Source organism: Arvicanthis niloticus, chromosome 4, assembly GCF_011762505.2.
Source record: "Arvicanthis niloticus isolate mArvNil1 chromosome 4, mArvNil1.pat.X, whole genome shotgun sequence".
NCBI classification, from domain to species: domain Eukaryota; kingdom Metazoa; phylum Chordata; class Mammalia; order Rodentia; family Muridae; genus Arvicanthis; species Arvicanthis niloticus.
In genome coordinates this window covers 68,165,422-68,190,369 of record NC_047661.1, presented here as the reverse complement: position 1 = coordinate 68,190,369, position 24,948 = coordinate 68,165,422, and the positions used below count along the sequence as shown (strand labels likewise).

Here is a 24,948-nt window from a genome sequence, read left to right as displayed (position 1 = left end):
TATCAGCACACTGTCATTGTGTTCAGACACCAGAAGAGGGCATCAGATCCCAATGCTCTTAACTGCTGAGCCATCTCTTCAGCCTGCAAAATGTTCTTATACTAGGTGATTTGGTCACCACAATAAATCCTGTGGACCAATGAATACTTTAATCACTTTTTCCAGTTTCCAGATTCTGGCCCTGCAGGACAGATGAGCTCACAAAAATACCCAAATATCAAAAGGAGTCAGATATCTGTTATTTCAGTTCTAGCTCCTAATGTATTGACCCAGTGCCTAGTAAAGAGCCTATGCCATAATGTTCAAAAATTCAATCATGGCTTTTGGATATTTTCTGGTGTTTTATACTGCAGAGTACTAGATTTAAAGGCATGCACCACCACTGCCCAGAAGATTTTAGGTCTTTATTATTGTTTTTCCTTTTTTGAAATAGATTCTTGTTATACACCTCAGACTGGCCTGAAACTCTTGATCGTCGTGCTTCTGCCCAGATTTGATCTTTAGTAAGTTTCTCAAGTTTTAAGTTTTCAAAAATGCCTTCACTGTTTCAGGAGTGCAATAAAATATGGCCACCAATACTGAAACCATATAGAATTTTGTTTTCTCAACTTCTCGGGCACAGAAGGCTCAGCTTCTATCTATACAAACCCAGGCAACTAGAATTACAGCTTCAGAAGACGCAAAAGCAACTATCTTCCTGCCCTTCTGTATTTGGAGACTTATCCAAGACTGTCCTTGACTCTCCTTCCTCACCCACTCGAGTGATATAGTCACAGGAATGTGCGACTGAGCTAGCACAACACCTACACTTCTTATTGGGCTTTGAAATTCTAGCCACAAACGCCCACAGCCTTGAATGGGCGGAGACTCATCCTCGGGAAAAACTCGGCAGTGGGAGGGGTCTTCTCGCGAAGAGCTTCCGGAATCTTTCGAGCATAGGCGGAGTCTTCTGCCGAGGGCCATTCGGAAAGAGGCGGAGCCTATCTCTCATCAGGACCAGTCTGACTGCACCTGCATCCTTAGCTCAGAGCATCCCTGGAGCATCTAAGTGGAAAGCGCAGCTAGCAACCAGGGATCGTACTGTCGCAGGGGCAGTCGGCCATGCACCTTCTCCTCCGCTGATCTGGAGGTCTACAGCCGCGGCCTCGGTACTGACCGAAATTCCCGAAGTTGTCTGACCTCTGCAAAAGTGTTTCTATCAACAGCCTCTGATTACAACATGGCTGAAATCACAAATATACGCCCCAGCTTTGGTAAGTAGAGCCTGACAAACTAATTTGGGGGTGGTCAGTGCCATTGCTAAGCTAGATAGCTGAGGAATAGGCGGAGGGATGAAGTCCAAATGGAATTCTTTAATTGCCAGCCCAGCCAGAATAGGGTCTGAGGTCGTGAGTCGAAGGTTGTGGAGAGCCTCTGAATTTCAGCTGTGGGCTGCAGGCTCTGGCAAGGGCAGAGTGCCACCGACGATAGGCAAGTCCAGGATGCTAAAACCTTGATGGTAAACCCTTGATGGTGCACTGTCAGCACGGCTGGAGGTGAGAAATGGCAAGCTTGCAGAGGATGTGACACCCCCCGCCCCTTTCTGGAGGAAGAGAGGTGGGGTAGGCCGAGCCCTCCCCCTAGGGGCACGCAGGGCGGTGCCCCTTCCTCCCCCCTCCTACTTCTGAGGGCTGCAGGAGAGGAAAGTGGCACGGGGGATGGGACATCAAGATGGCAGCGTGGAGGCTATGGGCTGTATGGCTGGAAGCCAAGGGAGGCGGAGGCCTCCAGGGAAAGAAGGGTGCGGGGGTGGGGAACACAAATGAAGCCACTCCTTAAGCCAGTCAGAGGGTTGCTAGGGCTGGGGTAAAATGCTAGCCCTGCATGCTTCATTCTGCACCGTAATGGTGTAGTCCTTCGCGGTGTTACCAAATGGCGCTTGGCGCCGCCGGGCGGAGAGATGACGTGATGTCTATTTCTGAACCTCCTGGCAGTGCCTAGGCGCCCCTTCCGGGGCCTTTGTTCCCTGTTTCCCTGGTCTGGCTTTTCAAAAAGGGGGACTCACCCGCGCTGGTGCTGGCAGGGGAGGCTATCCTGGCCTGGGGGAGGGGCTGGAGAGGCCCAGCCCGGGGGAGGCCGCTTTGTGTACCACAGAAAGCATTACGTCATCTCGGAGCGGCTGATCCAAGACCTAGCCCTCTGGGTTCTGAGAGCACTTTTACACTCCCTGGGGCAGAAAGTGCTGTGGTAAATAGGTGGGAAAAAAGCAAGAGAGGCTTGGCCAAGTCGTTTCCTCTTGGGGAACTCCTCCATAACGATCCAGGAGCGCAAACTTCTCATGCTTTGCTCCAGACCACACACATAAGTAAAATAAAATTGTCCTTTTATTGGAGTAATCAAGTGAGAGTTGTTGCAAAACAAACCTAGAACCTGCATGTGTTTTAAAAGAGTATATTCCTCAGACAATCTGGGTGTGAGCATTAGGTTCCAAAATGTAGGGGTAGAGACACAAGCCAAAGTACTTTTTAAAAAATGACTTTTCTCGCTCCCAAGTAAGGGGTATATATATGGAACTGAACAGAACCCAATGTTCTGTATTGTCTCAACATAATAAGACATCAGATCTCAGAGAAAGCATCCAGACAATGGATCTTCACACTCCTCAGCCCTTGTTCCCATTTGACCCCAAGGCTGAGTCTTATATTTCTTCAGCTTTGCTCTCTGTCTCTATCCTTTAAGTCTTGAGTTTTCCAAACTGAAATCCACTTTGTGATCACATGAGAAACCCAGGATTTTCTTCATATTCTTTTGCTTCTCAAACTCTTTTTCCAGCAGAGTCCTTTCTCTAACTGCAATTCTAGAGTCTTTTGAAAATAGATGAAACAGAACCTAGATTTGTGGTTTCTTTACTTCCTGAGTTCAAGGCAAGTTTAGGGCTATTTGAGTTCAAAACCAGACTGGACAAGGTCATGAAACTGGTCTCTAAAAGCAAGGAGCCAGGGATGGTGGTTCAAGGCATTTCCCCCAGCACTTGGAAGACTAAGGTAGAATTGCCATGAGTTCAAAGTAACCCTGAAGGAATCCAATTAGCCTGGGCTAGAGAGTGAAGCCTTGTCTTAAAAAAAAAAAATAAAACAAAATAAAAAAGTGATCCAGGCATGATGGCTGACGCTACAATCCTAACACTGGGAAGGTAGAGTTTAGAACATTCAGAATTCACAGGCCAGGGCCAGGAATGATGACAAAGTGAGTTCTAGCCTTAGAGCCCTCATAAGGTGGAAGGAGACCTTAGCTGTGGGCTTTGGGGCTAGAATTTCAAAGCCCAATAAGAAGTTGTTGCTGTCTTCAGACACACCAGAAGAGGGCATCAGATCCCATTAGAGATGGTTGTGAGCCACCATGTGGTTTCTGGGAATTGAACTCAGGACCTCTGGAAGAACATTCAGTGCTCTTAACCACTGAGCTATATCTCTAGTCCTATTTCTGAAGAAATTAAAGTCTAATTTTTTTTTTTTTAAATTCTCGTCTGAGCAGAGGCTAAAGGAATTGGGAATATCTCATGTATCTCCAGATCCCTAGACCCTTACAGATTGACCCAAAGAGAGCTGCCACTCTCACATTTTCATTTGTTACAAAATACTTTAAAGCCTAGCACTTGACAGAGGACACACAGGTCAATATTCAACTAGACATGACCTTGAAAAACAAAAGGTAACCAATTAGGAAAATAAATAATTTTATTCTTTATCCGTTAAATCATTCATTCACTCTGTGTGCACAAACACACAACATGGGAATACCTCAGATGTCAGTCCTTCTCATTCACCTTCTTTCAGAAAAGTCTTCTTGTTATACTTTGGTGTTTGATTGTTTTGCTTTGCTTTGCTTTGCTTTGGTAGTTTGGTTTGGGGTTTGGTTTGGTTTGGTTGGTTGGTTTGGTTTGGTTTGGTTTGGTTTGTTGGTTGGTTTGGTTTGGTGTTTGGTTTGGTGGTTTGGTTTGGTGGTTTGGTTTGGTGGTTGGTTTGGTTTGGTTTGGTTTGGTTTGGTTGGTTGGTTTGGTTTGGATGTTTGGTTTGGTTTGGTTTGGTTTGGTTTGGTTTGGTTTTTGAGACAAGTTCTCACTTTGTAGCTCCAGCTGTCCTGAAACTGGATCTATGGACCTGACTGGCCTCCATCTCACAGAGACCTGCCTCTGCATCCTAGATGCTGAGATTAAAGGCCTGCACCATCATACCTAGCTGCTTATTTTCTTTCTTCTTCCATGGCTTTTGTTTTTGTTTTGTTTTATCTCCTTTGAGACAGTAGCTCTCTATGTAATTATGGTTGTCCCTGAGCTTTCTCTATAGATCAAACTAATCTCAAACTCAAAGAGATCCTCCTGCCTCTGCCTTTTGAGTGCTGGGATTAAAGGAGTTCACCACCACACCTGGCACTCATTTTGTTATTTCTCTTCTGCATATGGAAGGCTAGCTGAGCCTTGAACTTCTGGAGATTCCTATCTTCCCATAGGCCTGCTAGAAAGACAGATGCATGAGCTGTGCGCCGAGCTTTAAATGGGTTCCCAGAATTCAAACTCACATTCTTGTGCTTGCAAGATAAGGACTTCTATTCACTGAGCCATCTCTCTAGCCCCAATTTTTGTTTGTTTGTTTGTTTGTTTTGAGATAGGTTCTCATGTAGCCCAGGCTAGCCTAGAACTTGCTCTGTAGCTGAAGATGGCTTTGAATTCCTGATTCTCTTACCTCCACTTCTGAGCGCTGAAGTTGTAAACATGGGCCACTGGACCCAGTCACATACAATGCTGGAGATCAAGCAGTGTAGGTGAGCATTCTATCAACAGAGCTATGTCACCAGCCCCACAGCTACTTAAAACAGTCACTGAGCAGTGAGCTGGGCAGTGGTAGTGAATGCCTTGAATCCCCATACTAGGCAGGCAGTGGCAGGAGGATCTCTGTAAGTTTAAGGCCAGCCTGGTCTACAGAATGAGTTCTGGGGGAGCCAGCAACACAGCAAAAAGATGTCTTGAAAAGAATAAACAAAAAAATACGTACATACGTATGTACATATATACATACATGCATACGTGCATACATGCATACATACATACATACATGCATACATACATGACTCACTTCAGTCATTCATTCCAACTCCCTTTTCCTACCAAACTTTTCATTAGAGCAAGGAAGAGGGCCTTGAATTTCACCATATGCTGTTTCTAGTTCTCTGTCTACGTATTGGGGATAGAATTCGGAAACAATACTGAGATGAATGTGAATGTAGGGCAGACATGGGGATGGTGGAGTAAGCACCTGAGGAAGCCACACACGGGAACCTGCCTTGCTTCCATCCTCGGTTCTCCAGAATGCCTGTCTTTTCTTTTCTCCACCTATCTTTGTTGTCTCCATGGCAATCGATGCATCATAAGTAGCAGCAGGTTCCCTCAGTGACACCACACAGTAGAACCAAAGACCTGTGCAGACATCTCCCAGTCTTGGCCTTTAGACTTCCTTTTCAAATTACGCTCAAAAAATACCTGTCTCAGGCCAGCAAGATAGCTCAGCAGGTGGGGAGCACTTGCTGCCAAGCCTGATTGATGATCTGAGTTCCAGCTATGAGACCCACAGCTGGTGGAGGAGAGAACGGACTCCTGAGCTGTCCTCTGCCCTCTCTCCGTGTACGTGTCCTCATACACATTGCACACACATACCTATCCTCAAGATGTGGTGGCTCACACCTGTAATCCCAGCCAGCACTTGGGAGACTGAGACAGGAAGCCTGCCCTGATGCTTACCTTCGTAGTTCCCTTCCACCCTCTTCTCACAGTCAGTCAGTGATCACCTTCTCTAAACAACAGCCAACCATCTGCCGGAAAGCGCTTGGCTGGGCAGTGGAGAGCCACGTTTTCATATTGGAGCCATCGTGATTGACCATGCGGTTGTTTACACACAGATTTACCTAGCTTTTGTTAAATGTCAGAAACTCAGATTTGAGAACGAACAGGATGGGTTCTTGCCTCTAAACTTTTCTTAAAAGCGATTATCTTACCGAGTGATGTAAGCAAACATGAGTATGGATGAGGCATGGACATGCGCATCGTGCTTTCCCGCGGTAGTGATGGCCTTTCTCCTTACCTATATGACTTCAAAGTGAAGACTATTTGTTTCTTACTGGTTCTCAGCTTTCACTGAATGGTGAAATATTGAGTTAGAAAAGATTTCAGAGATGGGGTGTTATGACACACTGGGGAGGCAGAGGCAGGCAGATCCTTCTGAGTTCAAGGCCAGAGTGACAGTGTGAGACCCAGACTTAAAGAAAAGGAGAGAGAGAGAGAGAGAGAGAGAGAGAGAGAGAGAGAGAGAGAGAGAGAGACTGAAGACGTGGCTCAGCAGTGAATAGCACTGGCTGCTCTTCCAGATGACATGAGTTCAATTCCCAGCACCCACATAGCAGCTCACAACTGTCTGTAACTCCAGTTCTAGGGGATCTCACACCCTCACACAGACACACATGCCACAGCTGAACACCAACATATATCAATAAAATCAAGTCATTAGAAACCTTTTTTTAGGGCTGGAGAGATGGCTCAGTGGTTAAGAGCACTAATTGATCTTCCAGAGGTCCTGAGTTCAATTCCCAGCAACACATGGTGGCTCACAGCCATCTGTAACGGATCCTCCGATGCCTTCTTCTGGTGTGTCTGAAGACACCTACAGGGCACTCTTTTTTTTTTTTTTTTTTAAAAAAAAAAAAAAGAAACCTTTTTTTAAAGAAAGAGAAACTTTCAAGAATAAATGGTCCAATCACCACTAGGAGAAATCCCTTTTATTATTTATTTGTTTACTTATTCATTTAGGGTTTTGTTGTTGTTTGTAACAAGGTCTCACCATGAAACTCAGGCTGGCTTTTTACTGTCAGTTTTTATTTGTTTTTAGATTTTATTTATCGGGCGGAGTGGAGGCTATCCCACATCTTTAATCCTGTGACTCAAAGGGAAGGGCAGGGGAATCTCTGTGAGTTCAAGGCCATTGGTCTTCATAGTGAGTTCCAGGACAGCCAGAGCTTTGTGATGACATCCTGTCTAGGAAACAAAATATTTTATATATGTGTGTGTGTGTGTGTGTGTGTGTGTGTGTGTGTGTGTGTGTGTGTGTGTTCTGCCTGCAAGTGTGCCTGTATATCAGCAGGTACATGCCCATAATAGAAACCAGGAAAGATCACCGGATCTCTTGGAATTGCAGTTACAAAGGTTGTTAGCCATCATGTGGGTGTTGGGAATTGAACCTTGGGCCTGTGGAACCTGGGTCCAGTTCTCTTAATTGCTTTACCATCTAGGCAGCCCCCAGTCTAGCCTTTAACTTTCCATGTTTACAATTGGGTGCTACTGTCCCTGGCTTGACTCTTTTAATTGAGTCCAAAGTGTCGTCCTATATATATCCTGTGCACATTCGTGCTGGTCTGTTCTACAAAATAATATAAAATCAAACCCTCTTCGTGAAAATGCAGTTTCTTTTGATTTTCATTTGGTAGGGTTTTTAGCAATCTGCTCTTCTATTTTTTTTTTCCCTCAAGACAGGGTTTCTCTGAGTAGCCCTAGCTGTTCTGGAACTCACTCTGTAGATCAGACTGGCCTCAAACTCAGAAATCTGCCTGCCTCTGCCTCCCAAGTGCTGGGACTAAAGGCGTGTGACACCACCGCCCGGCCTATTTCTTTATTCATGTGAGCATAGCCTTAATTATGTTTTAAAAAGTGCATGTGGAAGTCAGAAGAATTCCCATCACATAGGTTCAGCAGTCTTGACTGGAAGCACCTTCACCCCGTTTTTGTATATTTTCCCCAAGTATCCCAACTATCTAGAATGTATCCATATACATAATCCAGAGTCTGGATTCTGGTGGCAGTCGGGTCAGAAATTAAATCCTGTCAATGGCATTAGCCAGTCTTTAGTCCTAGGAATATTTCTAAATTCTCAGGCGCCTTGATTCTAAACCAGGAACAACATTGGTCCTATTCATTTATTCAATGAGTTCTTTGATTTGTAATAAAAAGTCTCTATCATAATGCCTTCCAGGGCCCTAATAAGTACACATTAGAATATCTAACTCAGGACAGAAACATTTCATTAGTGCTGTGCAGGATGTCCAATGCAGATTCAATTACACTGCCGCCTACGAGAGGTAAGCTATGTGCTTACAATGTAAGCCAGAAAGAACCTAACGTTGGCCCAAGCCTATGGTCACCTGACATGTCATTTTTGCCCAACTAAGGTTCTTGCCTACAAGTGGGCAGACTTTTCAGTCTCCAGAGGGCTTTGTATTTATCTTGGATGTCTACAGTCATAGTGCCTACATACCCTTGTTTCTAACTGTAGGTTATTAACATAAACAGTGGACCAAGTCTCTGTTTTTGATAAAAGGTTTATTTTGCCTCGTGGTTTCAGAAAACACAGTCCTTTGTCCACTGGCCCCATGTCTGTGGCCCATGTTGGAACAGGTCAGAATAACAGTACTAACTGGACCAAAGCTGTTTGCTTCTTGGCAGCTGGGAAGCCAATACAGAGATGGGCGACAGCTCTGTTGCCACTACATTTATCCAATGAAGAAAAGCAGACAAACAAACACAGGTTAGGCTAAGAAGCAGGTGGGAAACAAAGAAGGTGATGAGTGGGGCAGGAGCTGTCTCTCTCCGGAGGTGAGACTGGGCCCGTGGTCTCCAGTAACTGAGACAGTCAGCCCTGTAGATGCCTGTAAAGGAGATAAGGATATTTAGGAAGAATCTGGGATATGCTAGAATTATATTTATGTCCTTAGTTCTTCCTGACTTCTAGTTCTTTCCCTGAGATGTAAGAGGGAACTATAGGCCTTAGGTAGTAAAACCCATTTAGTTTCCATTAAGTCAGGCAGGTCCAACTTTTAGGGGAAAGACAATTCTAATGGCAGGGAAGAGGGAAGCAAGGGGAAACAGATCATTGTTCTGTGTCTTTAGTTATTTGTTTATCTAGCAAACAATACCTTTACATGCCTGCTATGTGCTGTGTTTTAAACATTGCTTTACACCAAGTTATCAGACACCTTCTGCCCTCCATGGGGATTAGGCTCTATCAGGCTGCAGACAGACAGACAGACAGACAGATAGACAGACATGCAGACAAAACAGATACATCTACAATGATATTAAAATTTTTAAAATATCAGATGAGATACTACACAGGTACATAAAGGAGTTACGTGATCCAGCCTTTAATCCTAGTACTTGGGATGCTGAGGCAGGCAATCTCTGTGTGATTGAGGCCAGCCTGATCTATATGGCAATTTGCAGGACACCAGGGTTACATAATGAAATCCTGTCTCAAACCAGTAGCTATGCAAATGTGTTCTGTGGCAAGGGTTTGGGTCACCTCCTGGGCAGTGAGCAGAAAAAGTTCCAAAGCCCAGATGGGCTCCCACTGTGGAGGCTGGAATGAGGATTAGTTTGGTCCCAGGAGAGGCACTCTCTTGATAGGAATGGAAGTCTTGTTTTGACATAACTCTGGTCTCTGCTTTTAGATGTATCACCAGTAGCGGCTGGCCTCATCGGGGCCTCTGTGCTGGTAGTGTGCGTTTCCGTGACTGTCTTTGTATGGACATGCTGCCACCAGCAGGCGGAGAAGAAACACAAGACCCCGCCATACAAGTTTATTCACATGCTGAAAGGCATTAGCATCTACCCAGAGACCCTCAGCAACAAGAAGAAAATCATCAAAGTTCGGAGAGACAAAGATGGTCCTCGGAGAGAAAGTGGACGAGGAAACCTGTTAATAAATGCAGAGTCTGGCCTGCTGAGCCATGACAAGGATCCCAGAGGGCCTAGCCCCACATCTTGTATAGACCAGTTACCCATCAAAAGAGACTATGGGGAAGAACTGAGGAGCCCCATGACAAGCCTGACCCCTGGTGAAAGCAAACCCACCTCCCCATCATCGCCAGAGGAAGATGTAATGCTAGGATCCCTTACCTTCTCAGTGGACTACAACTTTCCCAAGAAAGCTCTGGTGGTGACAATCCAAGAGGCCCACGGGCTGCCAGTGATGGATGACCAGACCCAGGGCTCCGATCCCTACATCAAAATGACCATTCTTCCTGACAAGCGGCATCGAGTGAAGACCCGAGTGCTTCGCAAAACCCTGGACCCCGTGTTTGATGAGACCTTCACCTTCTACGGCATTCCATATAGCCAGCTACAGGACCTGGTGCTGCACTTCCTTGTGCTCAGCTTTGATCGCTTCTCTCGAGATGACGTCATTGGGGAGGTCATGGTGCCATTGGCTGGAGTGGACCCCAGCACAGGCAAGGTTCAGCTGACCAGGGACATCATCAAGAGGAACATCCAGGTGAGGAGGAAGAGTGTGCAGGGGAGGGATGGTCGAAAGAGGCGTGCCAGATCTCAGTGGAGAGGAGGTTCAGGAGAGAGATGGTAGCAAAGGCAGGTGACAGAGAAGTTTCTGATTTCTTAGCTACCAAACACAAGCTGTCGTCAAAGTGTAACAGAAGGCCTGGTGGGTGTGCTCCTCTAAGAAGTAAATTCTGGGACATAAAAGGGCAGGTTGCTTCTAAATTTTCACTTAGTGGCTGGTGTCTTGATGCTACATCCAGCTTGCTTGGAACAGAGTGGCCCACCAATCCTGGATTCATCACAGTTTATAGGACAAAGGGGCTAACCTAGTGTTCTAGAACCTGTGTTCTTCCTTGAGAAAACATGCACCCTACTGCTGAAAAAGTGTAAAAATTAATTCACTTTAGCCTCGCCTTCCTTTCCTAGGTGGGTGTAAATGTTATTATGAATTTTTGAGATGGGGGTTTCTCTATATAGCCCTGGCTGTCCTGGAACTCATTAATAGGCTGGCCTCAATTTCACAGAGATCTGCCTACCTCTGCCTCCCAACTGCTGGGATTAAAGGCATGTACCACCACACCCAAATTTTCTACTTTTTTGTTGTGGTTTGGTTTTGGTTTGTTTGTTTGTTTGTTTGTTTGTGACAAGGTTTCTCTGTACAGCCCTGACTGTCCTAGAACTCACTCTGTAGAGCTGGCTCAGTCAGAGGTCTACCTGCCTCTGTCTCCAGTGCTGGGATTAAAGGTGTGCCACCATTGTGCCACAATTTTTGAGACAGGGTCTCTTGTAGACTAGACTGGCCTGGAACTTGAGCTTGGTGTGTGCCCAAGGATGACCTTCAGCTCTGATCTTCCTGCCTCTACTTCCCAAAACTGAGATTATAGGTGCATACTACTAAGTCCAACAATATGCATGCTTTCTCTCCTTTTTGTTTTACATGTGTATTTTTGTTACATTTATAGGTTATTTATTTGTAAGTTATGGGGGGCACATGTGCATCACAGCAAGTCTGTGGAGATGAAAGAACAGCACATAGGAGCTGATTTTCTCTTCCCACTCAGATCAGGCTTAGGAGCAGGCACACTTACCCACTGAGCCATCTCAACAGTCCCTGAGCATTTCTTTGAAAAATATTTTTATTATTATTTCTCTGTGTGTATATATGTGTGAGTGTGTTCGCCTGGGCATGCCCGAGGACACCAGAGGGCATTGGATTCCTTGGAGCTGGAGTTCTAACTGTCTGATGTGGGTGCTTGGGACGGAACTGAGTCCTCTGAGAACAACATGAGCTCTCAACCAGGAGCCATCGCTTCAGCCCCTGCGTATATCTTTTTATAAGCATGGTATGGCTTCAGTTTAGTGCAGCGCTTCACTTTCCAGGCCCTGACCTTTAACAGAGACCTTTCCTCTACTCCTCTCCCTGGTCTGCATTGGGAGGAGGAGCAAGACCACCACACTGCCCTTTCTCCCTCCTTCCCTGCTTGGTAACATTGGAACTAATGTCCTGAGTACAGAGCATAAATGACCACCCCTCCTGGCAGCTCAGCCATGTCTTTCACATGGGGGCAGAGCAGTGCTGTGCTGGTGCACACTGGAGCTCTGGAACTGACTGCCTGACTCAGCTTCTGCTTCTCAGCTGCATGACAACAGGCACCTGACTCTTCTCAGTCTGTTCTCCTCAGCTGGCAACACTGCCGTCCCCATTAGGTCATGATGAAGAACCAGGTAACATGCTGGGTGTATTATTACCCTTAAGAAGTTCTCACCTTATTGGAAGAAAAAGACATCATTGGCAGTGTTTGTTTGCAACCCAGAGGCTGGATGGAGTCTGAGAGACAGACTTACCACAGGAGCATGTTACTAACTGAGAGAGTACTTGTCTAGCATATGAGAGACCCTTGATTCACCTTCCATACATAGGAGAGAAAAATGAAAGGGGGGGTGGGATTTGTTTTTTAATGTTGACCAAGAATCTGATGGAGCCGAAGATGACCTTGAACTCCTTGTTGTCCTCCCTGCATCCCAAGCGCTGGGGTTTAGGTATGCACCAGCATAGTTTCTGCAGTGTGAGGTTAAACCCCAGGGCTCACCTGTGCATGTAAGCATGCACTCTACCAACCGAGCTAGTCTTCAGCATCTGTTTCTATTGTTTTGTTTCATGACACATAGGGTCTTACTATGTAGCCCTTGATAGCCTGGAGCTTACTATGTAGCCTGGGCTACCTTTGAGTTAGTAATCCTCCTGCTTTTGCTGACTGAGTGCTGGAATCCTATACCAGCCAATTTTGACTTTTAGAACTGGGCATCATGGAAGAGGCCTGAAACCCAGCTCTTGGTAGGTGAGATGAGGAGGCTTAGGAGTTCAAGGTCATCTTCAGCTATAGGAAGCTGAATGTCAACAGGACTACAGGAAACTGTCTCAGAAACACACACACACACACACACACACACACACGATCAATGTTGCTGAGTTGGTAGAGTATTTGCCTATGAGGCACAGAACCTTAGGTTGGATCCCCGGTCCCACATGAAATGAAAGTGGAGGGACATACCTACAACCCCAGTACTTAGGAGGTAGACACAGGAGGGCCAGGGGTTCAAAGTCAGCCTTCCCTACAAGTTCAAGAACAGCCTAAAATACTTGACATCCCAGCTCAAAAGGAAAAGAGGACGTAACAGGAAGGGACAGTGGAGACAACAGAAGGGAAATGTCCCCTTCTCTGTCTTCTCTCACTGCCTACTTTTCCTCAGTCTCTGCTCCCCACTCTCCAGTTTCCTGGCTCCCATTTACAGGGCCCAAGTGCTCAGCCTTGTTTGTCCTAGAAGGAGGATGGTTTCCAACAGCACCCACCACTCTTCCAGGCCACTCATGTGCTCACAGTCCAGTACTATGGGGGGAGGGAGTGGCTCTGTGCCGAGCTGCAGCTGGGAAAAGACTGGCCAAAAAGGAACTGATTCAGGCTGGAAACAAAGCAGCCTAAAATCCAGGGCACTGGCAGAGAGCACAGACAATGGCATTTGCTAAGCTGCCAGGAGCTCTTGGGGAGTGCCAAATTTCTTCCCACTTTATTAACTCCTTTCATGAGGATGAAGCCAGGGCTAGGATCCTGAGCAACACATGGAAATAGGAGAGGCCAGACAGGACAACAGAGCTTGCCAGACTCCCACACTTCCTGAGCCCTTATCTCTGATCAGCACCAGGGAGTCTGTCCTTCATTCATTCCCAGGATCCCCAGCCAAAGAACCCCCAAATACTGTCTCCATATCCTCCTAAGGACAAAGTGTGGGCTTCATCCAGAACTCCTCTAGACATTTCAACTTTCGGTTCATCTTTAAAAGGCATCTTTTTTTTTTTTTTCTTCAGAGGGACCTAGGGGGATGTGCTAGGAATCTAACTCAGGGTCTAACACACACTGAGCTACATCCCTGTTGGGTTGATGTCTGTGTCCCAGAACAGTTGTTGGGTTAAAGTGTGTCCCATGTCCACCCCACCACAGGGCTAGAGCCACTCGTGGGAGCGAGACACAGGAGTTCGACTGCACTCTTCCCACACCAGCACCAGGCGGGCGTTGGGGACCCTGCCTCCCCCGGGAGTTGGGAGCTCAGTCTGAGGTCCTGGGGGAGCCAGAGCTAGCTCGTCTGGTTCTCAGGCTCTTGGGCACTCTTGTAGGGCTATGGGAGCCTTGGAAGGGCCGAGAACGAAGTGGGGCATACGGGCTGGATTGATCCGCAGCCAAAGGGGGAGAAAGGGAGAGAAGCTCTGGCTGTGTCCTGCAGGGATGAGAGTTCTTGGCTTGGTCACAGCTGCTTGCTTGGTTTGCTTGGGTTGGTGGTCACCGAGACTGGAAATGCAGAGGTCTTCTGCTGGAGATTAGACAGCAGCGCCATTGTTCCCCATGGAAGAGAAAACAGTCTGTGGTCTTAAGATGTTAATTGTTGTGAGGGAAAGTGGATGAAAAACTGTACCCCAGTTTTCTCAGGGTGGGCCTGAGGTTAAATACCTTTTGCAGGGAGGAGGGTCTGGGAAGGAATGCTTAATTGGCTACGCCCCCCTGGCCTTTAGGTACCTCATTAAGATGGAGATCTGTAGTCAGGCCCTCTACCTGTGGAGGAGCTAGTAGGGGTGTTGCCCTATGTGACTAAAGGACACAAATCTAAGGAGGGCTCCTGTCAGGAGCCTGTAGTCTGGGAGCATGGCAAAGGCCTACCTTTATTTACAGAGGACCTTGCAGGGTCACCTGCTGGGTCACTGGGGTTTCAGACATTGCTCAACCAGAAATCAGGCTGCTTTTCACGGTCCTACACATCCCCAGCCCAGGACACCCTCTTACAGCTTGTAACTTCAACCAAACCTTCCTTTTAAGGTTCCTGGGTAGGAGAGCTGAGAATATGGCTTAGTAGGTACAGTGCTTGTCCAACATGCACAAAGCTACACAAAGGTGTGGGGCACATGTGTTTATGTGCCCTTCTAACTGAGCTACACACCAACCCCTAGTAAGACAGGTCTCACTGCGTAGATATAGACACCCTAAGCTATGTAGACTAGGCCTCTGTCTGCAAAGTGCTGGGATTAAAGGTATGTACCACAATACCTGGACTATGGAATTGATTTTTTTAAATTTATTTTTATCTTATGTATATGGATATTTTGCCTGCATGTGTGTTTGTGTGCCTAATACCTATGGAGGCCAAAAAAGGGCACTGGCTCCTCAGAACTGAAGTTATAGACTGTTGTGAGCTACCATGTGGGTGCTAGGTTCAAACCCAGGTTGTCTAGAAGAGCAGCCAGTGCTCTTAACTGCTGAGCTCACTCCAGCCCTTGAAAATAATTTTTAGGCAGAGGCAGGTGGATTTCTGAGTTTGAGGCCAGCCTGGTCTACAGAGTGAGTCCCAGGACCGTCAGGGCTACACAGAGAAACCCTGTCTCGAAAACTCAATAATAATAGTAATAGTAATAATTTTTAAAGCAACAGCTTTGTTTTCTTATATTGTACTTAATAATCATAAGTGAAACCACATATTCATACTAAGCCTGGAACAGGAGGTACAGGCAGAGAGCTGGGAGAAGCCGACTGGCAGAGGGGACAACAGAATCATGAGATGGCCTCAATGTTTCTTGGGTTGTGTTGCTTACCTAGGACAGTGTCATGGGAATGAGAGGATTCTAAAAATCCCAGATTTGCATGTGACCTCCAGATCATCCAGTCTAGCTGTTGGGACTGAAAGGAGAAAGAAAAAGCACATTGATGGCAGGGACACAAAAAGAGCTGTTCCCTGTGGAGAGGGGATCCGAGTGCTCAGGTTTTGTCTTGCATTTTCTCATGGCTGTGATTTAGAGCAGTAGAGGTCCTGCAGATTTCTGGCCCCACAAAAGGTTTATTGAGGGTACACAGGCCCTCACAGTGCGGATACTAACTAGAAAATGACTCTGAAGGAGGTGCATAGGTCTACAAAGAAGTAGACCTGTCCTCCACAGGTTCCCATTGAGTGTCTCCTAATTCTAGCCTACTGTGTCAGCAGAGGCTCTGTCAGACATGGCTAAGATCTCTTCTCCATGGCGTTCTGCTTGCATGCTTCACAACAGGGTCTTTGCCTGACTGGGCCCAGGGACTGGGAAACAACCTAGCTCCCAGCCATCAGTGGCTCAAAAGAGCCATTGACTGGGCTGCTCAAACTGAGAATTGAATAGAAAGAAAAAGGGAGGGGCTGAGGGAGCAAAAAGATCTGGCCTTCCCTGCAGAATGATGGATGGCAGTCAGGTTGTGGCTGCAGGCTTCCTAGCACAGAGGCAGCTGAGTGGGGTGGCCATGCTGCCCAAGGAAAAGAACCAGAGGAGGAGGAGGAAGAGGCCAGGAGACCAGTAACCGTCCAAGGAATGGTGTAGAGGAGAAAACCGGAAGTTGTCTATTTTCCCCAAGAAGTAGGATAGGGCACAGGGGTTCTGCAAGAACAGATGATCTGGCCGGGCAGTGGCGGCGCACGCCTTTAATCCCAGCACTTGGGAGGCAGAGGCAGGCGGATTTCTGAGTTCGAGGCCAGCCTGGTCTACTGAGTGAGTTCCAGGACAGCCAAGGCTACACAGAGAAACCCTGTCTTGAAAAACCAAAAAAAAAAAAAAAAGACCAGATGATCTGGGGACAGTGACACTATAGCTTTCAGGGATGTTTGTCTTGGTTTTGGTTTGAGAGAGGGTCTCCCCCAAGCTACTGGATCTGGGTTCAAAGTTGCCATGCCCTATCTTTAGGCTTGGAGCAGCTGGGTTTATGGGCATGTGCTGCTGTGTGCAGCTCTAAGCTGCAATCATGTTTGTTAATTAGCTTGATATTTGGTGGGTTTTTTTTTTAAATAAGGATGTATCCTTTTTCTGTTTATGATTATGAGTGTTATAGCTGCATGTGTTTATGTATACCACACATATGCCTGATTCCCTGGGAGGCCAGAGAAAGACTTGGATTCCCTACAGCTACAGTTATAGAGGGTATGAGCCAACATGGGGGTACTGAGAATCAAACCCAAGAAAAGCAAGAAAAGCAAGCATTCTTCTCTGTTGAGCTGTGTCTTCAGCCTGTGGGTTGTTTTTTTGTTTGTTTGAGTTTTGAGGCAAACTCTTATGTAACACAGGATGACCTTGAACTCCTGACACTAAGGCATGTTAAATAGTGGGGTTACAGGTGTGAGCTTTGTTCAGTTCCTGTAGGCAGTCTAGGCAGGCATGTTGGTGACTCCATACGTGTAGCTTCTCTGCCGTTTCTAGGACACAGAAACTTACACAGACTTCTTGGTCCTGTGGCTCTTTCAGTCTTTTCTGCCCCTTCTTCTGGAATGATCCCTGAGCCTTGGGAACAGGAGACAGGCTGAGCATTCATCAGCTGAGACTGGGCTCCACAACTCTGCATTTTGATCAGTTATAATTTTCTGGGGTGGTCTTTTGTTTGTTTGTTTGTTTGTTTTTTCGAGACAGGGTTTCTCTGTGTAGTCCTGGCTGTCCTGGAACTCACTCTGTAGACCAGGCTGGCCTCGAACTTAGAAATCCGCCTGCCTCTGCCTCCCAAGTGCTGGGATTAAAGGCGTGCGCCACCACTGCCCAGTGAGCACTTAGCTCTTAAGGACCTGGGTTCGAGTCTCAGAACCTACATAGCAGCTCGCAAGTGCCTGTGACTGGAGTTGAGAGGAGAGCAGATCCAATGCTTTTTTTTTCTTGTCTAGCCTCTGCAAACATTGTCTCTTCAGTGTGTGGTGAGCGCTGGGCCTTGAAAGGCAAAGCTTAGTCTCCTGCTCCCTGAACCCCCGGCACCTGACAGTGCTATGAACCCAAATGCTAATCAGCTAATCAGGAGCTGGTGTGGTACAGTCCTACAGCACTTGAGAGGCAGGAGCAGGAGGATCCAGTGAGTCCAAGGCCAGCCATGGTGAGTGTCAGGCCAGCCAGGGCTACCCAGTCTGAAAACAAGCCTGGGTGAGGCGTGGCGTTTATGTAACCCTGGCAAAGAGAAGCTGAAGCAGGAATGGAGTGAGGCCTTCCAGGCCTACACAGCAAGACTCGTTTTTTCAAATGCAAAGTAGAGGCAAATTTTAAAGCTGGAGAAACAAAGAAGGAGGGCAGTGAGGAGCAGTGGAGGGGATGGGAAGAGGAGGCTTCTCAGAACACAGGCAGGGAGAGCTGGCCAGCAGCTCACCCTGTGAAATCACTGCAGGCCCAAGGTCATGTAGTGAGACAGAATGGAGTCAAACCCATCTCCTGTTTCCCACCATACAATTTCCAATTTCCAAAACATTTGAATGGTAGGTGTATGTTTTCACATGTATGTGAGTGCACATGCATGTGGAGGCCCAGGATTGAGGTCCAATGTCTTCCTCTATTGATCTCTCCCTGAATCTTGAGCTCACCACCCAGACTTTGTCAGACACTGGCTAGCCAGCTTGCTCCAGGTATCCCAGTCTCTCTCTGTGTCCCATGTGCTGGGATTATAGGCAGGACACACATACACACACCTTTTTTATATATGGCCTTGGGGATCCAAACTGGTCTTCATTCCTGGACAACAAGCACTTTATATACAGACTCATCTCCCCAGCCCTTTTCGGTGTTCTGAAATGGTCTCATCATGTATCTCAGGATAGCTTGAAACTCATTACATGGCCAAGGCTAGCCCTTCTCCCAAGTGCTAAGAATTAGGTGTGCATAACGCCCTAGGTCATTCATTGTTCTACAATTCTGAGGATTGAATCTAGGGACTCCCACATGCTAACTAAGCACAGACATTACCACTATACCACAGTTCCAGCCATAGTTTTCAAAGAAATAATAATTTTTTGAGACAAGGTCGCATTATGTATTCTTTTCTGCTATGTAGACCAGGCTGGCCTCAAACTCACAAAAATCCACCAGCCTCTGCTTTCTGAGTCCTGTGATTAAAGGTCTGAGTCACCACACCCAACTCAAAGAAAAACATTTTGAGACAAGGTCTATGTAGTTCAGGTGTTGAACTGAGTATATAACTGAGGCTGACCTTGAACCCCTGATGTTCCTGACTCTTCTCAAGTACTGGCATTACATCTGTGTATCACCACGTCCAGATCAAGTTTGTGTGTGGAGGCCACAAGCTGACATGAACATCTTCTTTGGTCTTGTTACAAGTTTTTTTTTGTTTTTTTTTTTGTTTTGTTTTGTTTTTTTTTACATTTATTTCTTAGTTTGGGATGGGCAGTGCTTGCCATGGTGCACAGATGGGTCAGAAGGCAGCCTGCAGGAGTCTGTGTTCTCACTTTGTACTCTCCAGAGTTTAAATTTGATAGTAGGCAGCTGTACTCAATGAGTCCTCCTACCACCCACCCCTTTGTGGGCTTTGTTGTTTGTTTATTGGGTCTCTACACGAAACCCTGGCTGTCCTGGAACTCACTCTGTAGACCAGACTACCCACAGAGATCTCCCTGCCTCTGCCTCCTGAGGGCTGTCCCTTCTTTATGTTTTGAAATGGGATCTCTCACTGAATCTGGAACTGGGGGTTGGGGTTCGGGTTTCAGGATTCAACCAGGCAGGCTGACCAGTGAGCTCCAGGGGTCTGCCTGTCTGCTTCCAAGCACAGGGGTCCTGGCACACACTGCCAGGACAGTGATCTGGATTCTCCTTTTAAGCTTCACACAGATGCCAAGGAACCCAACTCAGGTCCTCATGCTTTCAAAGTGAACACTTTACCAAGAGGGCATCTGCCTGGTCCCCAGTTTGGTTTTAAATTTATGTTTCTGTGTGAGCGTATACCATGAGTATGCAAGAACAATTGAAGTCCACTAGTGGGTGCTGAGTCCCTTAGAGCTGGAGTTACAGGCAGCTGTGAGCTTCCTTTGGAAGAACAGCGGGTGCCCTTAGCCACTGAGTTCCCAGCACCCAGCACTGACACCCCACCCTTAATCCTAAGAACCAAATTAGAGGCCACTACATGCTGGACACAGCTGCTGCTTACAAAATTTGGTCTAACCAGTCTTCCTAATGGTTCTATGAGGGAGGGCTCTGTGTTATGAAGGAAGGAACAGAAGTTCAGAAATGTTTAATAACTTGTGACAAAACACTGAGAAGAAATAGCCTGAACCAAGCTAGCAGTGCTTAACCGTTAACAAAATACTGGGAGCTGGAGGCAGGAGGATCAGTAGATCTAGGCCATCCTATGTATACAGAATTTGAGGCCCTTGTGGGGGCAGAGAAAAGGAATGCGAGTGAGTATATCTTAGGGTAGCTCAACAGAGCACCTGGCTAGCCAGGCTAGCCTCAAACTCATATGTCTATCTCCGGAGACTTAACTGCCCAACTAGTGGTGGAGCACTAGGCTAGTATGCAGGAGGCCCTAAAGTCAATTCCCAGAACCTCCCCCCCCCCAGCCCCCCACAAGGATGGACATAGGAATCAGCTTTAAATCAGCCAGTGTGGTTTCAGAGCTCTGGCTGTCTTGATGGTGCTTCTGTACCTGGCCTGATTCCATACCCCTTACTTGTCCCTGAGCTCACCCACGTGCAGGCTCTCTTCCCTCTCCTTTGCATTATTTGCTGTCTAGTCTCCTGCTCTCATGCCAGGATTCTGACCTGAGGTCTCTCCCTTACAGAAGTGCATTAGCAGAGGGGAACTCCAGGTATCTCTGTCATACCAGCCCGTAGCACAGAGAATGACAGTGGTGGTCCTCAAAGCCAGACACCTGCCGAAGATGGATATCACCGGTCTCTCAGGTAGCAGCTATTTACTTCAACCCATTTCTCTGACCGAACCAACCCCACCACCACCCCTCACCCTATCCTGACATACTCCAAGTCCACACCCCTGCCCCTTTTCACAGTCCACCTACTCTTCTGCCTGTGTTTGCTCCCCATGACTAGCTAATCTGTTTCCCAGCCACAGTGGTGCTTATGGTAAACCAACAAGGGCATTCTAAATCCCATGCATGCCGGAGCAGTTACCTCAGGTGAGACTTGTAAAAAAGACTGCAGATGATCTATTCAACCCCATGTCCTTGACAGTGCTTCCTGATTTCTGCAGGCCTATACCTTGTTCTACACTCCATACCTGCTTGGTACCCCCTGACCCACCCCCATCTAGGCAGCCAGACTCATGTATGGTCTGTGTGTATTTATGGTACAATCACTGAAGACCTGATGGTCAGTCAGCAAATATGAGGACAGCAGTCTCTTCCATCTAAACCAGTGGTTCTCCATCTTCTTAAAACTGCAACCCTTTAACACAGTTCCTCATATTGTGGTGACCCCATCCATAAAAGTATTTTCATTGTTGCTTCATAACTATAATTTCAGTACTGTTAAGAATCCTAGTGTAATTATCTGATATGCAGGATATCTGCTATGACCCCTGTGAAATGGTCTATCAACCCACAAAGGAGTTGTGAACCACAAGTTAAGAACCACTGTTAAGATTCTAAACATAAAACCACCACACAGCAGAGGATGGTGTCATAGGCCTGTCTCTCTTCTTCTCTTTGGTGGCCCCCAGATCCTTATGTCAAGGTGAACGTCTACTACGGCAGAAAACGCATTGCCAAGAAGAAAACCCACGTAAAGAAGTGCACTTTGAACCCTGTCTTCAATGAGTCCTTCATCTATGACATCCCCACTGACCTCCTGCCTGATATCAGCATCGAGTTCCTTGTCATTGACTTCGATCGCACTACTAAGAATGAGGTGGTAGGGAGGCTGATCTTGGGGGCACACAGTGTCACAGCCAGTGGTGCGGAACACTGGAGAGAGGTCTGCGAGAGTCCTCGCAAGCCCATAGCCAAGTGGCACAGTCTGAGCGAGTACTAACCCTGGGGCCAGGCGGGGAGGCACATGGCGGGGAGAGGTGACAGAGAAGCTGACTCAAAACCTCATTTTAGTGGTAGAAGATTTCTTACAGAACAAACCACACGAAGAACCTCACACTCCACACAGCTGCAGATTGGTTCTTAGCGTGAGGATTGCTTTCTTCTTTGCAAGGCACTAGACGATCTTTTGTTTTTTAAAATGAGGGGGGAAGAGAAGGAAAGACCCCAAGTCTATATATAACAATGTAACCTTATACTTGCATGTCTAATACAAACAAGAAATTAGCCTAACCAATATCAAGTTGCAGATTTTAATCCATGAAAATTGTGTTTTGTGCCGAATTGTATTTGCTGATCCCCTGAAATTGGCCTCTCTTTACCAGGCTTCTCTGGGTTACTCCAGTTCCCCATCACTGCAGGAGAAAAGTCTGCTCCTGTAAAGCCCCATGTTCCTGTCATCCAGTCCTTTTTTCTGTCACCTCTCACATCTCTGCTCTTTGGCTGAGTTCCAAATCTTGAGGTCTGTAGTAAGCAAAGAAGCAAGTGGGGTTTCCAAGAGAAAGAGTAATTGAGAATGGGGTGTGTGCTGCTAGCCATCGGCTGTAAAAGGGTAACAGGCAGCCAGTGACTAGAGATAGCCCCGGTGAGCACAGGAGAGGTGGGCCTGGACTTAGGACTTGCTGATTTCCCTAGGAGCTATGGAGACTTCACCTAGAGGTACCCGTGGGCACCAGCACATTCTGAATGCTACTTGCAGGTCAGGGGACAAGGGGAGGCAATAAGATCCACGTGGCCCTCTGTGGTGGTCAGCAGTCCTGGGTTTGTAAGGTTACACTGACTTTTACTTTTCCAGAAATGCTTCAGTGGCTCTGGCACCTCCTCATTATGTAGCTGCCAACAGAAGTTGCTGTTCATTTCTTAAGGAAATAGGCCCCGGAAATGACTCCTTCTCCCTGAGGTTTACAGTAATGGCTCTTAAGAAAGCCAAGTGGGGCTGAGTAGTAAGATCACATGAATGCCTTCAGAGCACCACGCTCCTCAGCAGAAGCGCACCACCAGAGAACTGAGAGTCTCCCCACACCGTGAAGGATGGAAACCAAAGTTCCACCATCTCTCCACCACTGCACAAGACAGTGCAGAGCTTGAGCATGGTCTGGAGTTCAGATCCAGGTCTCCACATGGAGACTTCCACAGGAACAGGTCACTTCAGAAGGGAGAGGTGAGCTTGGATAGGCAGTGCCTGTTTTGACAGCCTGAAGAGGACCTCAGTCAAATAAGGAATAGCTTGATCCAGGGCCTGAAAGATTAGCTGTAACTCAAGTGACCACTTCCCTAAAGACCATCACTTTCTAGCTAGCTTCTGAGAAGGGGTGGACAAGCTGACTTTCCATGGAGAGGGTTGGTGACAATGCCTTTGGTGGTTCCCCTTGTGCTTGTAGATCTGAATCCACTCCACCCCCCACCAACCCTTCATTTGCTTTTTGTTTGGTTGGTTTTGGTTTTTTTCTGCCGATTCTTGGCAAAGCAGAGCAGTCGTGTACAGGCAGGAAAGCCCACTGTGCTCTCGCTACTGTCAGCCCTGACATCCCATAATCTGACTCAGTGTCTCACCATCAGCTGGGATCACACCACTAGTCTCCGTCCTTTAACCCATGGAATGTAAATATTGTATTATACGTAGAAGAAAATACTTTTTGTTTTCTAAAAAGGCATTTTGACATAGTTTAATGAAAACCCGGCAGGAGCATTCTAAGCCCCATTAGGGAAAAAAATTGAAATGGTTCCTCTTCGTCGCCTTAATGTGTAAAGATCAGAAGTCACTGAGCAGCTCCGTTTCCTTTGGGAGGAGAAGCGATGCGAAGTGACAGGTGGAGCCTGGCCTCTGTCCCGCTGTGTGTGCCTCTGTAGCTCCTTCTGAGAAGTCTGGGAAACAGCCTCACTGAGCTCCTCCCCTCCTGATCCCCCTGCAGCTCAATCCCTTGCATCCTCTGGGTCTGCAGAGCAGCGGGTGCTGGTGGGGGAGCCGGTACTTCCACAGGCTCGGGGCTGCCTCGGTGTCTTTGCCAAGAAAAGGCAAAGGGGTGGGCAGTACAGGATTCCTCCCTCCTACCTCAGGCCTGATCCATCATGCCCTGGACTTGGTACCTAAAGCTTCTTAGCTGACTCTGGCTTTCACATCTGTTCTTAACAGAGCTCACTGATGTGGGTGGAGGCTAATGCCTCTCCCTGTCTGTTGAAAGACAAGAGAGTCACATCCTAGCTTTTGCACAAGGCTCTTGTGGTTAGGAATAGGTTAGGGAAAGGTCACTCCTGATTTCCCAGCAGCCAGTCTGTCTATGGAGAGTTCTTGACTCTCTGGGGACTCTGAGAGCTATTCACAATATCAGAAGTTCCCTCTTTCGTCTCCACACAGCCATGTATGTGTTGATGGACAGTGCTGTGCTGGAGAGCAGAGAGAACTGCTGTGTGGGACCAGGGGGACCTACTTAGGAGGGGGATATGGAAGACTTTTAATACTGGTCATAGTGACATTGCCCTCACCACGATCCCTCTCCAAAGTGGTCGTCTTTCTTTACCTTGTGTCTTCTCTTGTAAAAATAAAACTCAAAAATAAAAGTGTCAAATTAAAAAGAATAAAAAAAAAGCGGAAAAATCTAACATGAACTGTGTGAAATTGCATAACGCTGTGACGCTAACCTGCAACATGTAATGCTATCTTGTATGTGGACCTTGTTAATGCGCCACACACGTGCAGAATAAAGACTGATTCAGATTAAAAGGCACAGTGGTGCAGCCTGGTTTTCTTGAAGCTGGGTGATTGTGATTGTAGATAGCACTCAACACACACACACAGGACACTCTGGGCCAGGACTTCTTAATTTATTTTTCTCATGAGCCCCTTTGTCTGAGAAACTGTTATGCAACTCTGGGTTACAGGCCTATAAAATAGGTGGATCTGTAAGGCATAACCAAAAGGGGAGAGGACGGAAGGTTTTTGGTTTTAGATTTATTTTATTTTATGTGTAGGAGTGTTTGCCTGCTTGTATGTATGTGTGCCGTGCGTGTGTATGTGTGTGTGAAGTGGAGTTAACACATGGTTGTAAACCACCATGTGGGTACTGGGAAGAAGCCTAGGTTCTCTGCAAGAGCAACAAGCACCCTTAACTTCTGAGCCATCTCTCCAGTGGCTCACGGAGCCTTACCGGATAGCTCAGCTAAGCTGGCCCGCTTCTGGTGTCTGACACTCACTTCATTTTCTTCTCTCTTTCCCGCAAGCCTGGTCCTGCCGTCCCTGGT

The 24,948-nt window shown here is 47.0% G+C and overlaps 2 protein-coding genes across 3 annotated transcripts in view; one reads left to right on the top strand and one right to left on the bottom strand.

The window, feature by feature from the left end:
• LOC117707044 (GON-4-like protein) overlaps positions 1 to 2,140 on the bottom strand; it is a 53,940-nt gene extending 51,800 nt beyond the window's left edge. Inside the window, exon 1 of the mRNA XM_034500358.2 lies at positions 2,045 to 2,140. The gene's annotated coding sequence lies outside the window, so the exon portion shown is untranslated. The remainder of the gene's footprint in view (positions 1 to 2,044) is intronic.
• On the top strand, positions 932 to 24,430 carry Syt11 (synaptotagmin 11). Of its 2 annotated transcripts, none has more exons than XM_034500363.2 (4): positions 932 to 1,253; positions 9,526 to 10,349; positions 20,446 to 20,569; positions 21,342 to 24,430. In XM_034500363.2, exons 1-4 carry the CDS (start codon positions 1,220 to 1,222, stop codon positions 21,650 to 21,652), a joined length of 1,293 nt encoding a protein of 430 aa, XP_034356254.1. In that variant the 5' UTR covers positions 932 to 1,219; the 3' UTR covers positions 21,653 to 24,430. The 2 variants fall into 2 exon arrangements, with proteins under 2 accessions (XP_034356254.1, XP_076788845.1); XM_076932730.1 differs by having other exon boundaries at positions 1,069 to 1,253; positions 20,446 to 20,566.
• Positions 24,431 to 24,948: the final 518 nt, after the last annotated feature.

What these genes read in the sequence shown, in the direction of transcription:
- Syt11 (XM_034500363.2), top strand. Translation starts at nt 1,220, where the DNA reads ATGGCTGAAATCACAAATATACGCCCCAGCTTTG. An exon ending in TCATCAAGAGGAACATCCAG is followed by an intron (nt 10,350 to 20,445) that starts GTGAGGAGGAAG and finishes TCTCCCTTACAG; the next exon opens with AAGTGCATTAGCAGAGGGGA. An exon ending in TATCACCGGTCTCTCAGGTA is followed by an intron (nt 20,570 to 21,341) that starts GCAGCTATTTAC and finishes GGTGGCCCCCAG; the next exon opens with ATCCTTATGTCAAGGTGAAC.